This window comes from Oncorhynchus nerka, linkage group LG2 (genome assembly GCF_034236695.1).
Source record: "Oncorhynchus nerka isolate Pitt River linkage group LG2, Oner_Uvic_2.0, whole genome shotgun sequence".
Classification (NCBI taxonomy): Eukaryota; Metazoa; Chordata; class Actinopteri; order Salmoniformes; family Salmonidae; genus Oncorhynchus; species Oncorhynchus nerka.
Window position 1 is genome coordinate 10,927,629 of NC_088397.1, and position 13,247 is coordinate 10,940,875.

Consider the following 13,247-nt stretch of genomic DNA (forward strand, 5'->3'; position numbering starts at 1 on the left):
ATTATATCAATATAATACTCTAACCACTAAAAAGCCACTATAAGCAATGATTATACTGCAACCACTATAAACTGGAATATCAGCTGAAATGTATGTAAACACAATGTAAACAAAAATGTCCCTTTTCCCCCAAATTCTATAATCCTTATATTTAGTCTTAAAAAACCTCTAGCCTATGCTAGGCACTTGACACTGCCTTGTGTATGGGTGTTTTAGACAAGATAAGCTCTTAACAACGGAATCCTGCCGACTACGCCAAATGAGGATCTAAATAAGAAATAAGACTACGCCACTTTTTTTAAAGGCAAAGAAGGTCCTGTAATTAACTAAAATGATGAAGCATGGAAATCAGACAGGTGCTCAAGTGATCAATTGTTTTGTTTACTATGAGGAACTTCAGCTTTGATGAACTTCAGCTTTGAGGAAGGAACTTCAGCTTTGAGGAACTTCAGCTTTGAAAGCTCAGCTCAACAGATCATAGTGTCCTTACTCAGACATAATCAATCACTCACAAATTAAACTCTTAAGAACTAGTGACTAACTTGTCACAACCCTTCACACTACACAGTGGCAGGCCATATTTATCAAACCACTTCCCACTTCCATCCTCCAAAACTGTAACATTACCATAATACAAACACAAACTCATCAAATAGAATATGTGGTAATAATTTCTATGGAAGCATACATAACTCCTTATAAGTGCCTTAATAATGCCTTATAATACACACTATAAGATATGATACATTATAAGTAGTTATAGCTTTCTTACAATACATTACTATAATGCATTATCAGCCTAAAAAGCATCATGCATTATAGACCTACCTAAAATGCTCTGTCACAGACCTGCTGTTTTCAACTCTCTAGAGACAGCAGGAGAGGTAGAGATACTATGACAGTGCTATGAAAGGCCTTAATGACATTTACTCCAGCACTGACCTGTTGCACCCTCGACAACACTGTGAATATTATTATTTGACCCTGCTGGTCATCTATGAACACTTGAACATCTTGGCCATGTTACGTTATAATCTCCACCCGGCACAGCCAGAAGAGGGCTGGCCACCCCTTATAGCCTGGTTCCTCTCTAGGTTTCTTCCTAGGTTCTGGCCTTTCTAGGGAGTTTTTCCTAGCTACCGTGCTTCTACACCTGCATTGCTTGCTGTTTGGGGTTTTTGGCTGATTTTCTGTACAGCACGTTGTGACATCAGCTGATGTAAGAAGTTAAGTGTGATTGATTGATTGATACTTAACAGCAATAATTTGAATTGAGCGTGATTTATAGCATCAGCCTTTTGGTATTTAAAACCGGCCATTACCGCTGCTCTAAGAAAACTAGCTAGCTAGCTCGATCCCTGGATTTTGGAAGGTGCAGCTAGAGTAGAGTAGCTACAGTTTATCTAGCTACAGCTTATATCATCTTTAACTCTGCATTGTTGTAAATTGACCCGTAAGCATTTCACTGTTAGTCTACACCAAAAATTGGATTTGATTTTGATTCACTTTGATTAGACTATTTGAGTGAGTGTAACGGTTCTCTTGTGGTGAAGGAGAGTCGGACCAAAATGCAGCGTGTAGATTGCGATCCATGTTTAATAAACAAACGTAAAACACGAATCAATACAAATACTACAAAAACAAAGAACGTAATGAACGTAACGAAAACCGAAACAACCTATACTTGTGTAAACTAACACAGTGTCACGTTCTTTCAAAATCGAACCCAGAAGCAGACCAGGACAAGGAGAGTAGGAAGAAGGTGAGTATTTATTTACAAGTGAATGTGAATGGGTAGATATATCCAGGTGGCGTAGCGGGCAGCGGTGGTGAGTTGATGGGAGTAAATAGGTGGATCCAATGGGGTAGCGGAATCCTCCGACGACCAGGCGGGAATGGGGTAAATGATCCGGGTGAGTAATGTTCATGGCTAACGATCCGGCAGGGAATGGATGTCAGGTCCGGGCTTATGAAGAGGAGAGATGATGATCAGGACCAGGTGTGCAGATAGCTGATGGGATACAGGTGCGGGTAATCAGAACTCCCAACTGGCTACATTGCCCGGCAACTAGACAGGGTGCGTTCCAGGACACCGGAAAAAACACTCCAGGACAGAACACAGGCAAAAAACAGACTCAGGAAACGGGATTCGTGACACACAGAGACAGGAACAAGGACACTAAGGACAATCACTCACAAAACCCAACACAAAACAGGCTACCTAAATATGGTTCCCAATCAGAGACAATGACTAACACCTGCCTCTGATTGAGAACCATATCAGGCCAAACATAGAAATAGACAAACCAGACACACAACATAGAATGCCCACCCAGCTCAAGTCCTGACCAACACTAAAACAAGGAAAACACATACGAACGATGGTCAGACCGTGACAGAACCCCCCCCAAGGTGCGGACTCCGAACGCACAACCTAAACCTATAGGGGAGGGTCTGGGTGGGCATCTGTCCGCGGTGGCGGCTCTGGCGCTGGACGTGGACCCCACTCCATAGTTGTCTTAGTCCACCTCCTTAGCGTCCCTTGAGTGGCGACCCTCGCCGCTAACCTTGGCCTAGGAAAACTAACAACGGGCCCCACTGGACTGAGGGGCAGCTCCGGACTGAGGTAGCTCAGGACTGAGGGGTAGCTCGGGACTGAGGGGTAGCTCGGGACTGAGGGGTAGCTCGGGACTGAGGGGAAGCTCGGGACTGAGGGGAAGTTCAGGAGTGAGAGGAAGCTCAGGAGTGAGAGGAAGCTCAGGAGTGAGAGGAAGCTCAGGCAGGTTGATGGATCTACCAGATCCTGGCTGGCTGGTGGTTTCGGCAGATCCTGGCTGACTGGCGGATCCTGGCTGACTGGCGGATCTGGCAGATCCTGGCCGACTGGTGGATCCTGGCCGACTGGCGGATCCTGGCCGACTGGAGGATCCTGGCCGACTGGCGGATCCTGGCCGACTGGCAGTTCTGGCAGATCCCGGCTGACTGGCGGATCTGGAAGAGTCTGGTTGACTGGCGGATCTGGAAGAGTCTGGTTGACTGGCGGATCTGGAAGAGTCTGGTTGACTGGCAGATCTGGAAGAGTCTGGTTGACTGGCAGATCTGGAAGAGTCTGGTTGACTGGTGGATCTGGAAGAGTCTGGTTGACTGGCAGATCTGGAAGAGACTGGTTGACTAGCAAATCTGGAAAAGTCTGGTTGACTGGCAGATCCTGGCTGACTGGCGGATCCTGGCTGACTGGCGGATCTTGGCTGACTGGCAGATCCTGGCTGACTGGCAGATCCTGGCTGACTGGCGGATCCTGGCTGACTGGCGGATCTTGGCTGACTGGCAGATCCTGGCCGACTGGCAGTTCTGGCAGATCCCGGCTGACTGGCGGATCTGGAAGAGTCTGGTTGACTGGCGGATCTGGAAGAGTCTGGTTGACTGGCGGATCTGGAAGAGTCTGGTTGACTGGCAGATCTGGAAGAGTCTGGTTGACTAGCAGATCTGGAAGGGTCTGGTTGACTGGCAGATCTGGAAGAGTCTGGCTGACTGGCAGATCTGGAAGAGTCTGGCTGACTGGCGGATCCTGGCAGACTGACGGATCTGGCTGCTCCATGCTGACTGGCGGCTCTGGCTGCTCCACACTGACTGGCGGCTCTGGCTGCTCCATATAGGCTGACAGCTCTGGCGGCTTCTTACAGACTGGCTGCTCTGGCGGCTCCGTGCAGACTGGCAGCTCCTTGCAGACTGGCAGCTCCTTACAGACTGGCAGCTCCTTGCAGACTGGCAGCTCCTTGCAGACTGGCAGCTCCTTACAGACTGGCAGCTCCTTGCAGACTGGCAACTCCTTGCAGACTGACAGCTCCTTGCAGACTGACAGCTCTGGCTGCTCCATGCAGACTGACAGCTCTGGCTGCTTCATGCAGACTGACAGCTCTGGCTGCTTCATGCAGACTGACAGCTCTGGCTGCTCCATGCAGACTGGCAGCTCTGGCTGCTTCATGCAGACTGACAGCTCTGGCTGCTCCATGCAGGCTGACAGCTCTGGCTGCTCCATGTAGGCTGGCAGCTCTGGCTGCTCCATGCAGGCTGGCAGCTCAGGCTGCGCTGAACAGGCGGGAGACTCCGGCAGCGCAGGAGAGGAGAAAGGCTCTGGCTGCGCTGAACAGGCGGGACACTCCGGCAGCGCAGGAGAGGAGAAAGGCTCCGACAGCGCTGGAGAGGCGAGGCGCACTGTAGGCCTGATGCGTGGTGCTGGTACTGGTGGTACTGGACCGAGGACACGCACAGGAAGCCTGGTGCGGGGAGCTGCCACCGGAGGGCTGGGGTGTGGAGGTGGTACTGAATAGACCGGACCGTGCAGGCGCACTGGAGCTCTTGAGCACCGAGCCTGCCCAACCTTACCTGGCTCGATGCCCATTCTAGCCCGGCCGATACGAGGAGCTGGAATATACTGCACCCGCACTGGGGACACCGTGCGCACCACTGCATAACCCGGTCTCTCTAGCCCCCCGGTAAGCACAGGGAGTTTGCGCAGGTCTCCTACCTGGCGTAGCCCTACTCCCTGTGAGCCACCCCCCAATACATTTTTGGGGCTGACTCTCGGGCTTCCGTCCGCGCCGCCGTGCTTGCTTCGCCAACCTCATTCTCCTGTAACCTTCCGCGCACTGCTCCATCGAATCCCAGGCGGGCTCCGGCACTCTCCCTGGGTCGATCGCCCACCTGTCTATCTCCTCCCAAGAAGTATAGTCCATATTGTACTCCTCTTTGGGCTGCTCCTGTTGCCTCTTCTCCTGCTGCACCTTTGGGCGGCTACACTCCCCTGGTTTAGCCCAGGGTCCTCTCCCGTCGAGGATTTCCTCCCATGTCCAGAAATCCTTCTTACGCATCTCCTCTTTGGGCTGCTCCTGCCTGTTGACACGCTGCTTGGTCCGTTTGTGGTGGGTGATTCTGTAGCGGTTCTCTTGTGGTGAAGGAGAGTCGGACCAAAATGCAGAGTGTAGATTGCGATCCATGTTTAATAAACAAACGTAAAACACGAATCAATACAAATACTACAAAAACAAAGAACGTAATGAACGTAACGAAAACCGAAACAGCCTATACTTGTGTAAACTAACACAGAGACAGGAACAAGGACACTAAGGACAATCACCCACAAAACCCAACACAAAACAGGCTACCTAAATATGGTTCCCAATCAGAGACAATGACTAACACCTGCCTCTGATTGAGAACCATATCAGGCCAAACACAGAAATAGACAAACCAGACACACAACATAGAATGCCCACCCAGCTCAAGTCCTGACCAACACTAAAACAAGGAAAACACATACGAACGATGGTCAGACCGTGACAGTGAGTCGCTAGCTAATGTTGGCTAGCTAAAATTTCTAGTGGCACGAGGTATTTGCAAACAGCACAACATTGTGTGATTATCTAAGAGCTAGCTAGCAAACAAGCTGGCTAAGGTAGAAATGTCTGAGCTGCAAGCGTGTTGTATTTGTATTGTATTTGTGTTGTATTTACCCAAGTTAGCAGGACTGGGTAGCTAACGTTAGCTAGCAACAAATATTTGGAAAAGCTAGGCACATGCGGACACTTACCTAGCTAGCTAGCTAACTGTTTGCTAGGAACACAGCTAACTGTCACGTTCTGACCTTTATTTCCTTTGTTTTGTCATTATTTAGTATGGGCGTGTGTTGGGTGGGCAGTCTATGTTTGTTTATCTATGTTTTGGGGTATTTCTATGTTTCGGCCTAGTATGGTTCTCAATCAGAGGCAGGTGTCATTAGTTGTCTCTGATTGAGAATCATACTTAGGTAGCCTGGGTTTCACTGTGTGTTTGTGGGTGATTGTTCCTGTCTCTGTGTTTTGCACCAGATAGGGCTGTTTTGGGTTTTCACGTTTCTTGTTTTTGTTAGTTTGTTCATGTGAAGTGATTTATTAAAACATGAATCAAAACAATCACGCTGCGCTTTGGTCCGCCTCTCCGTCAATGGAAGAAATCCCTTACAGAATCACCCACCACAACAGGACCAAGCGGCGTGGTAAACAGCAGCTGCAGCAAAAGCAGCAGCAGGAGAAGGAACAGCAACAGCGAGGTCAGGATTTCGGGACATGGGAGCAGAATCTGGACTACACAACTTGGGAGGAGATAGACAGGTGGGCGGTCGACCCAGGGAGAGTGCCGGAGCCCGCCTGGGATTCGATGGAGCAGTGCAAGGAAGGTTACAGGAGAATGAGGTTGGCGAAGCCAGCACGGCAGTGCGACAGGTACGAGAGGCAGCCCCCCAATTTTTTTGGGGGGGGGCAGACAAGGTGTGGTACTAAGCTAGGTAGCAGACCTGAGCTCACTCCTCGTGCTTATTATAAGCAGCGCATTACTGGTCAGGCACCGTGTTATGCGGTTAAGCGCACGGTGTCGCCAGTACGTGCCCATAGCCCGGTGCGCTATAGGGCAGCCCCCCGAAAGTGCCATGCGAGTGTGGGCATCGAGCCAGGGCATATGGTGCCTGCTCAGCGGGTCTGATCGCCGTTACACAGTTTTGGTCCAGGGTATCCTGCGCCGGCTCTGCGTGCTGTGTCTCCGGGGCGCTGGGAGGGTGCAGTGCGTCCTCTGCCTGCGCTCCGCTCGTGCCGGGCAAATGTGGGAGTGGAGCCTAAGGGAGAGGTGCGTGTAGTAAGCACTAGATCTCCCTAGATCTCCCGTGCTTACCCACAGCCCGGTTCAACCTGTGCCTGCACTCTGGAGGGTCCGGGCTAGAGTAGTTGTCCAGCCTGGGGAAGTGGTGCCAAGGTTGCGCACCAGAGCTCCAGTGCTCCCCCACAGCCCGGTCCTTCAGGTGCCTCCTCCTAACACCAAGCCTCCTGAAGGTCTCCCCAGCCTGGTGGTTCCTGTGGCAGCCCCATGCACCAGGCTGTCTCTCTGTCTCCTCCCTGCAGGTGGTCCTGTCTGTCCGGCGCTGCTGCCGGAGTCTCCCGCCTGTCCGGCGCTGCTGCCGGAGTCTGAGGCGCCAGAGCCCCTCAGCCCAGAGGCGCCAGAGCCCCTCAGCCCAGAGGCGCTAGAGCCCCTGCCCCTCTGTCCAGAGCTTCTGCCCCTCTGTCCAGAGCTTCTGCCCCTCTGTCCAGAGCTTCTGCCCCTCTGTCCAGAGCTTCTGCCCCTCTGTCCAGAGCTTCCGCCCCTCTGTCCAGTGGGGTCATTGAGAAGGGGGGCCATGGTTAGAAAGCCACGGAGGCGGACAATAAAGCGGACTAAGACAATGGTGAAGTGAGGTCCGCGTCCCGCGCCAGAGCCGCCACCGCGGACAGACGCCCACCCAGACCCTCCCCTATAGGTTAAGGTTTTGCGGCCGGAGTCCGCACCTTTGGGGGGGGGGGGTACTGTCACGTTCTGACCTTTATTTCCTTTGTTTTGTCATTATTTAGTATGGTCAGGGCGTGTGTTGGGTGGGCATTCTATGTTTGTTTTTCTATGTTTTGGGGTATTTCTATGTTTCGGCCTAGTATGGTTCTCAATCAGAGGCAGGTGTCATTAGTTGTCTCTGATTGAGAATCATACTTAGGTAGCCTGGGTTTCACTGTGTGTTTGTGGGTGATTGTTCCTGTCTCTGTGTTTTGCACCAGATAGTGCTGTTTTGGGTTTTCACGTTTCTTGTTTTTGTTAGTTTGTTCATGTGAAGTGATTTATTAAAACATGAATCAAAACAACCACGCTGCGCTTTGGTCCGCCTCTCCGTCAATGGAAGAAATCCCTTACACTAACTGTGAAGATTGCTAATAAGTTGGTAGAGGCTGAAGACATGACTGATGCTAAACATATAATTATCAAGCTAGCTGAGTCAAATTAAGCTTTGACCTAAATATAACGCTAATATGTAGCTAGCACGTAATGTGTTCTTTGCTAGATTTTCACATTCTTGCAATGATATAATGCATTTTATGCTCTCTGGGCTTATACCGCATTATATGTATTATCAGGATGGATAATTAATAATGAACAATTAGTAAGTATGATACAACTCTTTGTATTATAAGACATTATATATGCACTTTTATGTATGCCTCATTTAAAATATGAACAAATATGTTTTTACACAGATGACGGCTACCAAAACAATAACCTATTTTTTAAAATTTAATAAACACATTTTCAAATGTCAGTCAGATCACTCAATCAAATCTAAATTATTTCAACCAATGGGGGTGACTGGAATGCTGTGACTAAAGGAGTAGTACATATCTGGCATAATCAGGAAGTGAGGCATGTCCAGGAAGAAGGAAAGTAGATCCTGAGGGGAATAACGAGCTCACCTTGCCTAAAACACTAACTTACTGTTGCTTGACATCAAATTTGGATAAAAGAAATACACACTTTAAACAAACTACAATTTCTAAAGGCTCTATAGGGCATTCATAGCCTTTATAAGCACTACACAAGTGCTTCACAAGTAATCCATAAACTCCCGAGTGGTGCAGCAGTCTAAGGCACTGCATCTCAGTGCTAGAGGAATCACTACAGACCCTGGTTTGATTCCAGGCTGTTTCACAACCGGTCGTGATTGAGAGTCCCATAGGGCGGCGCACAATTGGCCCAGCGTTGTTAGGGTCTGGACGGGGTAGGCCGTCATTGTAAATAAGAATTGCTTCTTAAATGACTTGCCCAGTTAAATACAATTTTAAAAAATGTGGCACTAAATAAAGGGTAAGGTTAAAGGACATTCCATCTGGTATTTTGACAAATGTAGCATAACCCTTTTACTATATTTTATATAGCATCAAATGATTCAAATGGATTAACTACAGTATGTGACAGTGACAACAATGGGTATTTCTCAATATGTATACTACCGTGCTCTGAGCATGCAAATTGGAGCACAGAACAGTTGGCGTGTGAGTCCAAATCAGAGTATGTGAAATGGGAATGGACCATGGCTGCGAGGGGTTTTGAGGTTAAGTCAGGAGGAGGCCACCCACACTGATCATTGGTATGACAACAGACAATGGATAATGGACTAACTCCAGACTGTTTGGCAACAAGGATGAAGTGGGCTGATGCAGAAATAGGCATGAAGTCTATATAGACCACTACACCAAGTACTGATATATAATAGCTTCATTTCTTGCAACAAATTCAGTTTTGTTTGACTATTGGTCATTTTTGACCAATTTGTATTTATAAATACATTTCTGTTCAGAATTAAAGTATCAACTGAACTGATTTCCAATCAAAGTTCAAGACTGCAAATTGGTTTTCCATTTCACTCAGGGAACTAGAGATTCTCAGGGAACTAGAGATTCTCAGGGAACTAGAGATTCACTGAAAACAAAAGCCAGCCATAACGTTGTCTACCTGTACATTACTCGTGTAATAATTTACAGGAAATATGTTCATTTAGCCTATTTTTCACTTTGAAATGAAAAACATAATCCCAGTCAATCAATCACTTATCACTGAACATCTACATCATCTAGATCAAATATTGTTTTCAGTGATTTCTCTGACAGGACATGTCAGTGCGTTAAATTGAGAGGCAATGTACAGTATACATTACCAGCCTCTCATAACAAGAAGTTTGCTCTCTCATATCACTCACTCATTATGATGTGCATAATGTTATGTTATTATAATAATATTATACAGTAGATGGGGTGCCCTTTGAGGTAAATGATCATAATTGGACCAGAGAATTTTCTTTTTTTCTCTCTGTCATTCAAACAGCAACAATCCTAAAATGGACCCCACCTCACAAATGCACACAATGGGGAGTAATAAAGGATTTAGCTGGAAACCATTGTGTAAAGGGGCCCCTATGCCATTATGCCAACTCAGGACTTTTCACAATGGAGCTGGGGGTTCTTTTGACGTTAAGCCAGGTATAAAAGTACCCAAGGACGGAGAATAAGCTGTACATCTTCAGGCCAAGTATCACCATATATCTGTAGGCTAAAAAGCAAGAGTCACCATGAGCATGGGAAAGGTAGGCCAACCTACAGCCTCTCGCCACTGAAGAAACTTTCACAATTGCAGTTGAACTTGCATTTTGAACTTGTTGTATTACTGTTTGGAGTCAATATTGTTGTTTCTTTTAACCTCCAGATCATCTTCTACGAGGACAGGAACTTCCAGGGTCGTTCCTATGAGACCAGCTCAGACTGCCCTGAGTTGACCTCCTACCTGAGCAGGTGCAACTCCTGCAAGGTGGAGAGCGGCTGCTTCATGGTGTACGACCGCTCCAACTTCCAGGGAAACCAGTACTTTGTGAGGAGAGGAGAGTATGGTGACTACCAGCGTATGGGCATGTCTGACTGCATTAGGTCCTGCCGTAACATCCCCATGGTAAATAAACAACTCATTCATATGTTTCTGTTATCACTGATAGTAGTTTGGATTGAATAAAATAGTTATAATTGGAATAACATTTTATAATAAAAAATGTGTTAACATTTAGCAATTTTTCTAATGGCTTTGGTTGTTGTGGTTTTCCATTACAGCACAGTGGCCAGTTCAGGATGAGGATCTACGAGAGGGAAAACTTTGGAGGCCAGATGCACGAGATGATGGACGACTGTGAGAACATGATGGATCGTTACCGTATGTCCGACTGCCAGTCCTGCAACGTGATGGACGGCCACTGGCTCATGTACGAGCAGCCCAACTACAGAGGCAAGCAGATGTACCTGAAGCCTGGAGAGTACAGGAACCTCAGCAACATGGAGGGAAGCATGGGCAACATGAGATGGCAGTCTATGAGGCGTGTCATGGATTCTTGTTAATTCACTGTTTGATGTGAATATTAGGTTTACAATAAAGTCTACTATAAAAGCATCTGTCGTGACGTGACGTTGTATTGATTAATGTGACGACTACTGCTCATCGAATTATTCATTGTTTATAATTACGTGATTAAATGAATCAGGTCATTATTTAAGTCAGTTAAGTTTGAAGTTTTATTGAGTTTCTATTTCCCAAATTAACTCAAAGAATATCAGAATATCGATTTTTACAACCGTCGCTAATGAATTCATTTCCTCTACAGTCTCATCCTGAATGTCGCATAACCCGGGAATCTGCACAAACCCCCTAAATAAGTCTGTACCACACCAATTGAGTTGATCATTTATTTACTAACAAGCTAAAATTATAATATAAGATACACATACACACAGTCTAGGCCATTGATTAGAACTTAGTACAATGAAACAGGTCCCTAGCGGGCCAACACAATATCACACATGTTACACAAAATGGGGATTTCAAAAGAGAGAGAAAGAGAGAGGGTACGAGAGAAAAGCACACTTGGGTACATTTGTAAACTATGTTTAGTTTAACTCTAATCGTAACCCAAACTGCTGCTCTCATGGGTCAGAATATAATAATGTAATTATGTGTCGAAGGTCTCCGATGGGGTCCGAGTTCTGAATTCTCCTCTGATGGTGACACTTCTGTTGTTACCGGGCGTAACTCTCTGATTGTCCACACAATGTCAGTGTCCTTTCTCTTCATGGTCTGTTTCCTCACCCTTGTTCTGAAAGGGGGTCTTCTGAGTACGGTCAGCTGTGTAGCTCAGGGCTCCAGTGTAGGAATGAAAGCAGTGTAGACACACAATTCCTTGGAGAGTGGTAACCAGGTGGTCCTGCTTGAATTCACCCTCTTAGACACAGCTACTCATCCGTAGATTAAGACGTTCCTTTGTCTTCTTCAACCTCGTGTTGAGTTTTGGGGTTACAACTAATCGTCTTTCCGCCTTTAGGGTGTAACTAGTTACGAGGCAAGCTCTGGATTTTACTCAAATACAATTTAGACAACTAACTTCACATTTCCTCTTTACAAAAACATTTTACTTGATCTGGGCATTTTCCACACAATGTAATAATAACATTTTAAAAAACAACATTCATTTTCATATTCCATCTATAGTCCTTACTACCATTTTGGCTGACGAAACACATTGTTCAAAAGTCTGTTTATTGCATGTTACTGTCACACCCTGACCTGAGTATTCTTTGTTTTCTTTATATATTTTGGTTAGGTCAGTTTTTATCCCCTCTTTGGGTATTTCGGGGGGGGGGGTTGTTATTGTCTATGTGATGTTGCATGTTGGAACAGAGTTAATTTAGTGATGACGGTTGTTTTAGTGTACGTCGTGTTTTTCCGTCTTTCATTAAATCATGCATTCACACCATGCAGCGCTTTGGTCTCCTCAATACGACGATCGTGACAGTTACTGTTCTGAGGTAGGTTCTCCATAGGCCCATCATACATTCTCTTCCTCCATATTGAGAGGACAAAGGGACTTTGTTTGCTGCCTTAAGATTTACAATGGGCATTGTAAAAAAACCCCCCTACCTCCATACCTCTCGATCTCTCCCCCTCTGGTGGGTGTGAGAGATGTCTCTTGTAGGAGTTGGTCCTGATCCGAACAGGCCAGTCATGACACATCCATCTCAAATTCAATTGATTCAATGTTTCAGGTAATTTAATATTTGAATACAAAATAATGTTACATACAATCTATTCCCAAGAAAATATGCTTGCAATCTATAACAAAAAAATGATCATTGATTCTTCTTGTGGTTCCAAAACAGCAGTAATGGTATATTTTTCTCCAACACATAATTTATATATTCATATTTAAAAAAACAAAAAAAAAAATATATATATTTAACATTATTTAACCAGGTAGGCCAGTTGAGAACAAGTTCTCATTTACAACTGTGACCAGGCCAAGGTAAAACAAAGCAGTGCGACACAAACAACAACACAGAGTTACACATGGATTAAACAAACATACAGTCAATAATACAATAGAGAAAGTCTATATACAGTGTGTGCAAATGAGGTAGGATAAGGGGGGTGAGGCAATAAATAGGCCATAGTGGCGAAATTATTACAGTATGTCAAATTAAACACTGAAGTGATAGATGTGCAGAAGATGAGTGTGCAAGCAGCGGTACTGGGGTGCAAAGGAGCAAAATAAATCAAATAAATAACAATATAGTGATGAGGTAGTTGGATGGGCTATTTACAGATGGGCTATGTACAGGTGCAGTGATCTGTGAGCTGCTCTGACAGCTGGTGCTTAAAGCTAGTGAGGGAGATATGAGTCTCCAGCTTCATGGATTTTTGCAGTTTGTTCGAGTCATTGGCAGCAGATAACTGGAAGGAAAGGTGGCCGAAGGAGGAATTGGCTTTGGGGGTGACCAGTGAGATATACCTGCTGGAGCTCGTGCTGCAGGTGGGTGCTGCCGGGCTTTACCTAG

The 13,247-nt window shown here is 46.3% G+C and overlaps 1 protein-coding gene across 1 annotated transcript; it reads left to right on the plus strand.

Moving 5' to 3' along the window:
• Positions 1 to 9,879: 9,879 nt before the first annotated feature.
• On the plus strand, positions 9,880 to 10,812 carry LOC115117603 (gamma-crystallin M3-like). The gene is made up of 3 exons (XM_029646094.2): positions 9,880 to 9,964; positions 10,084 to 10,323; positions 10,479 to 10,812. Exons 1-3 carry the CDS (start codon positions 9,950 to 9,952, stop codon positions 10,758 to 10,760), a joined length of 537 nt encoding a protein of 178 aa, XP_029501954.1. The 5' UTR covers positions 9,880 to 9,949; the 3' UTR covers positions 10,761 to 10,812.
• The last annotated feature ends 2,435 nt before the right edge of the window (positions 10,813 to 13,247 follow it).

What these genes read in the sequence shown, in the direction of transcription:
- LOC115117603 (XM_029646094.2), top strand. An exon ending in CCTGCCGTAACATCCCCATG is followed by an intron (nt 10,324 to 10,478) that starts GTAAATAAACAA and finishes TTTCCATTACAG; the next exon opens with CACAGTGGCCAGTTCAGGAT.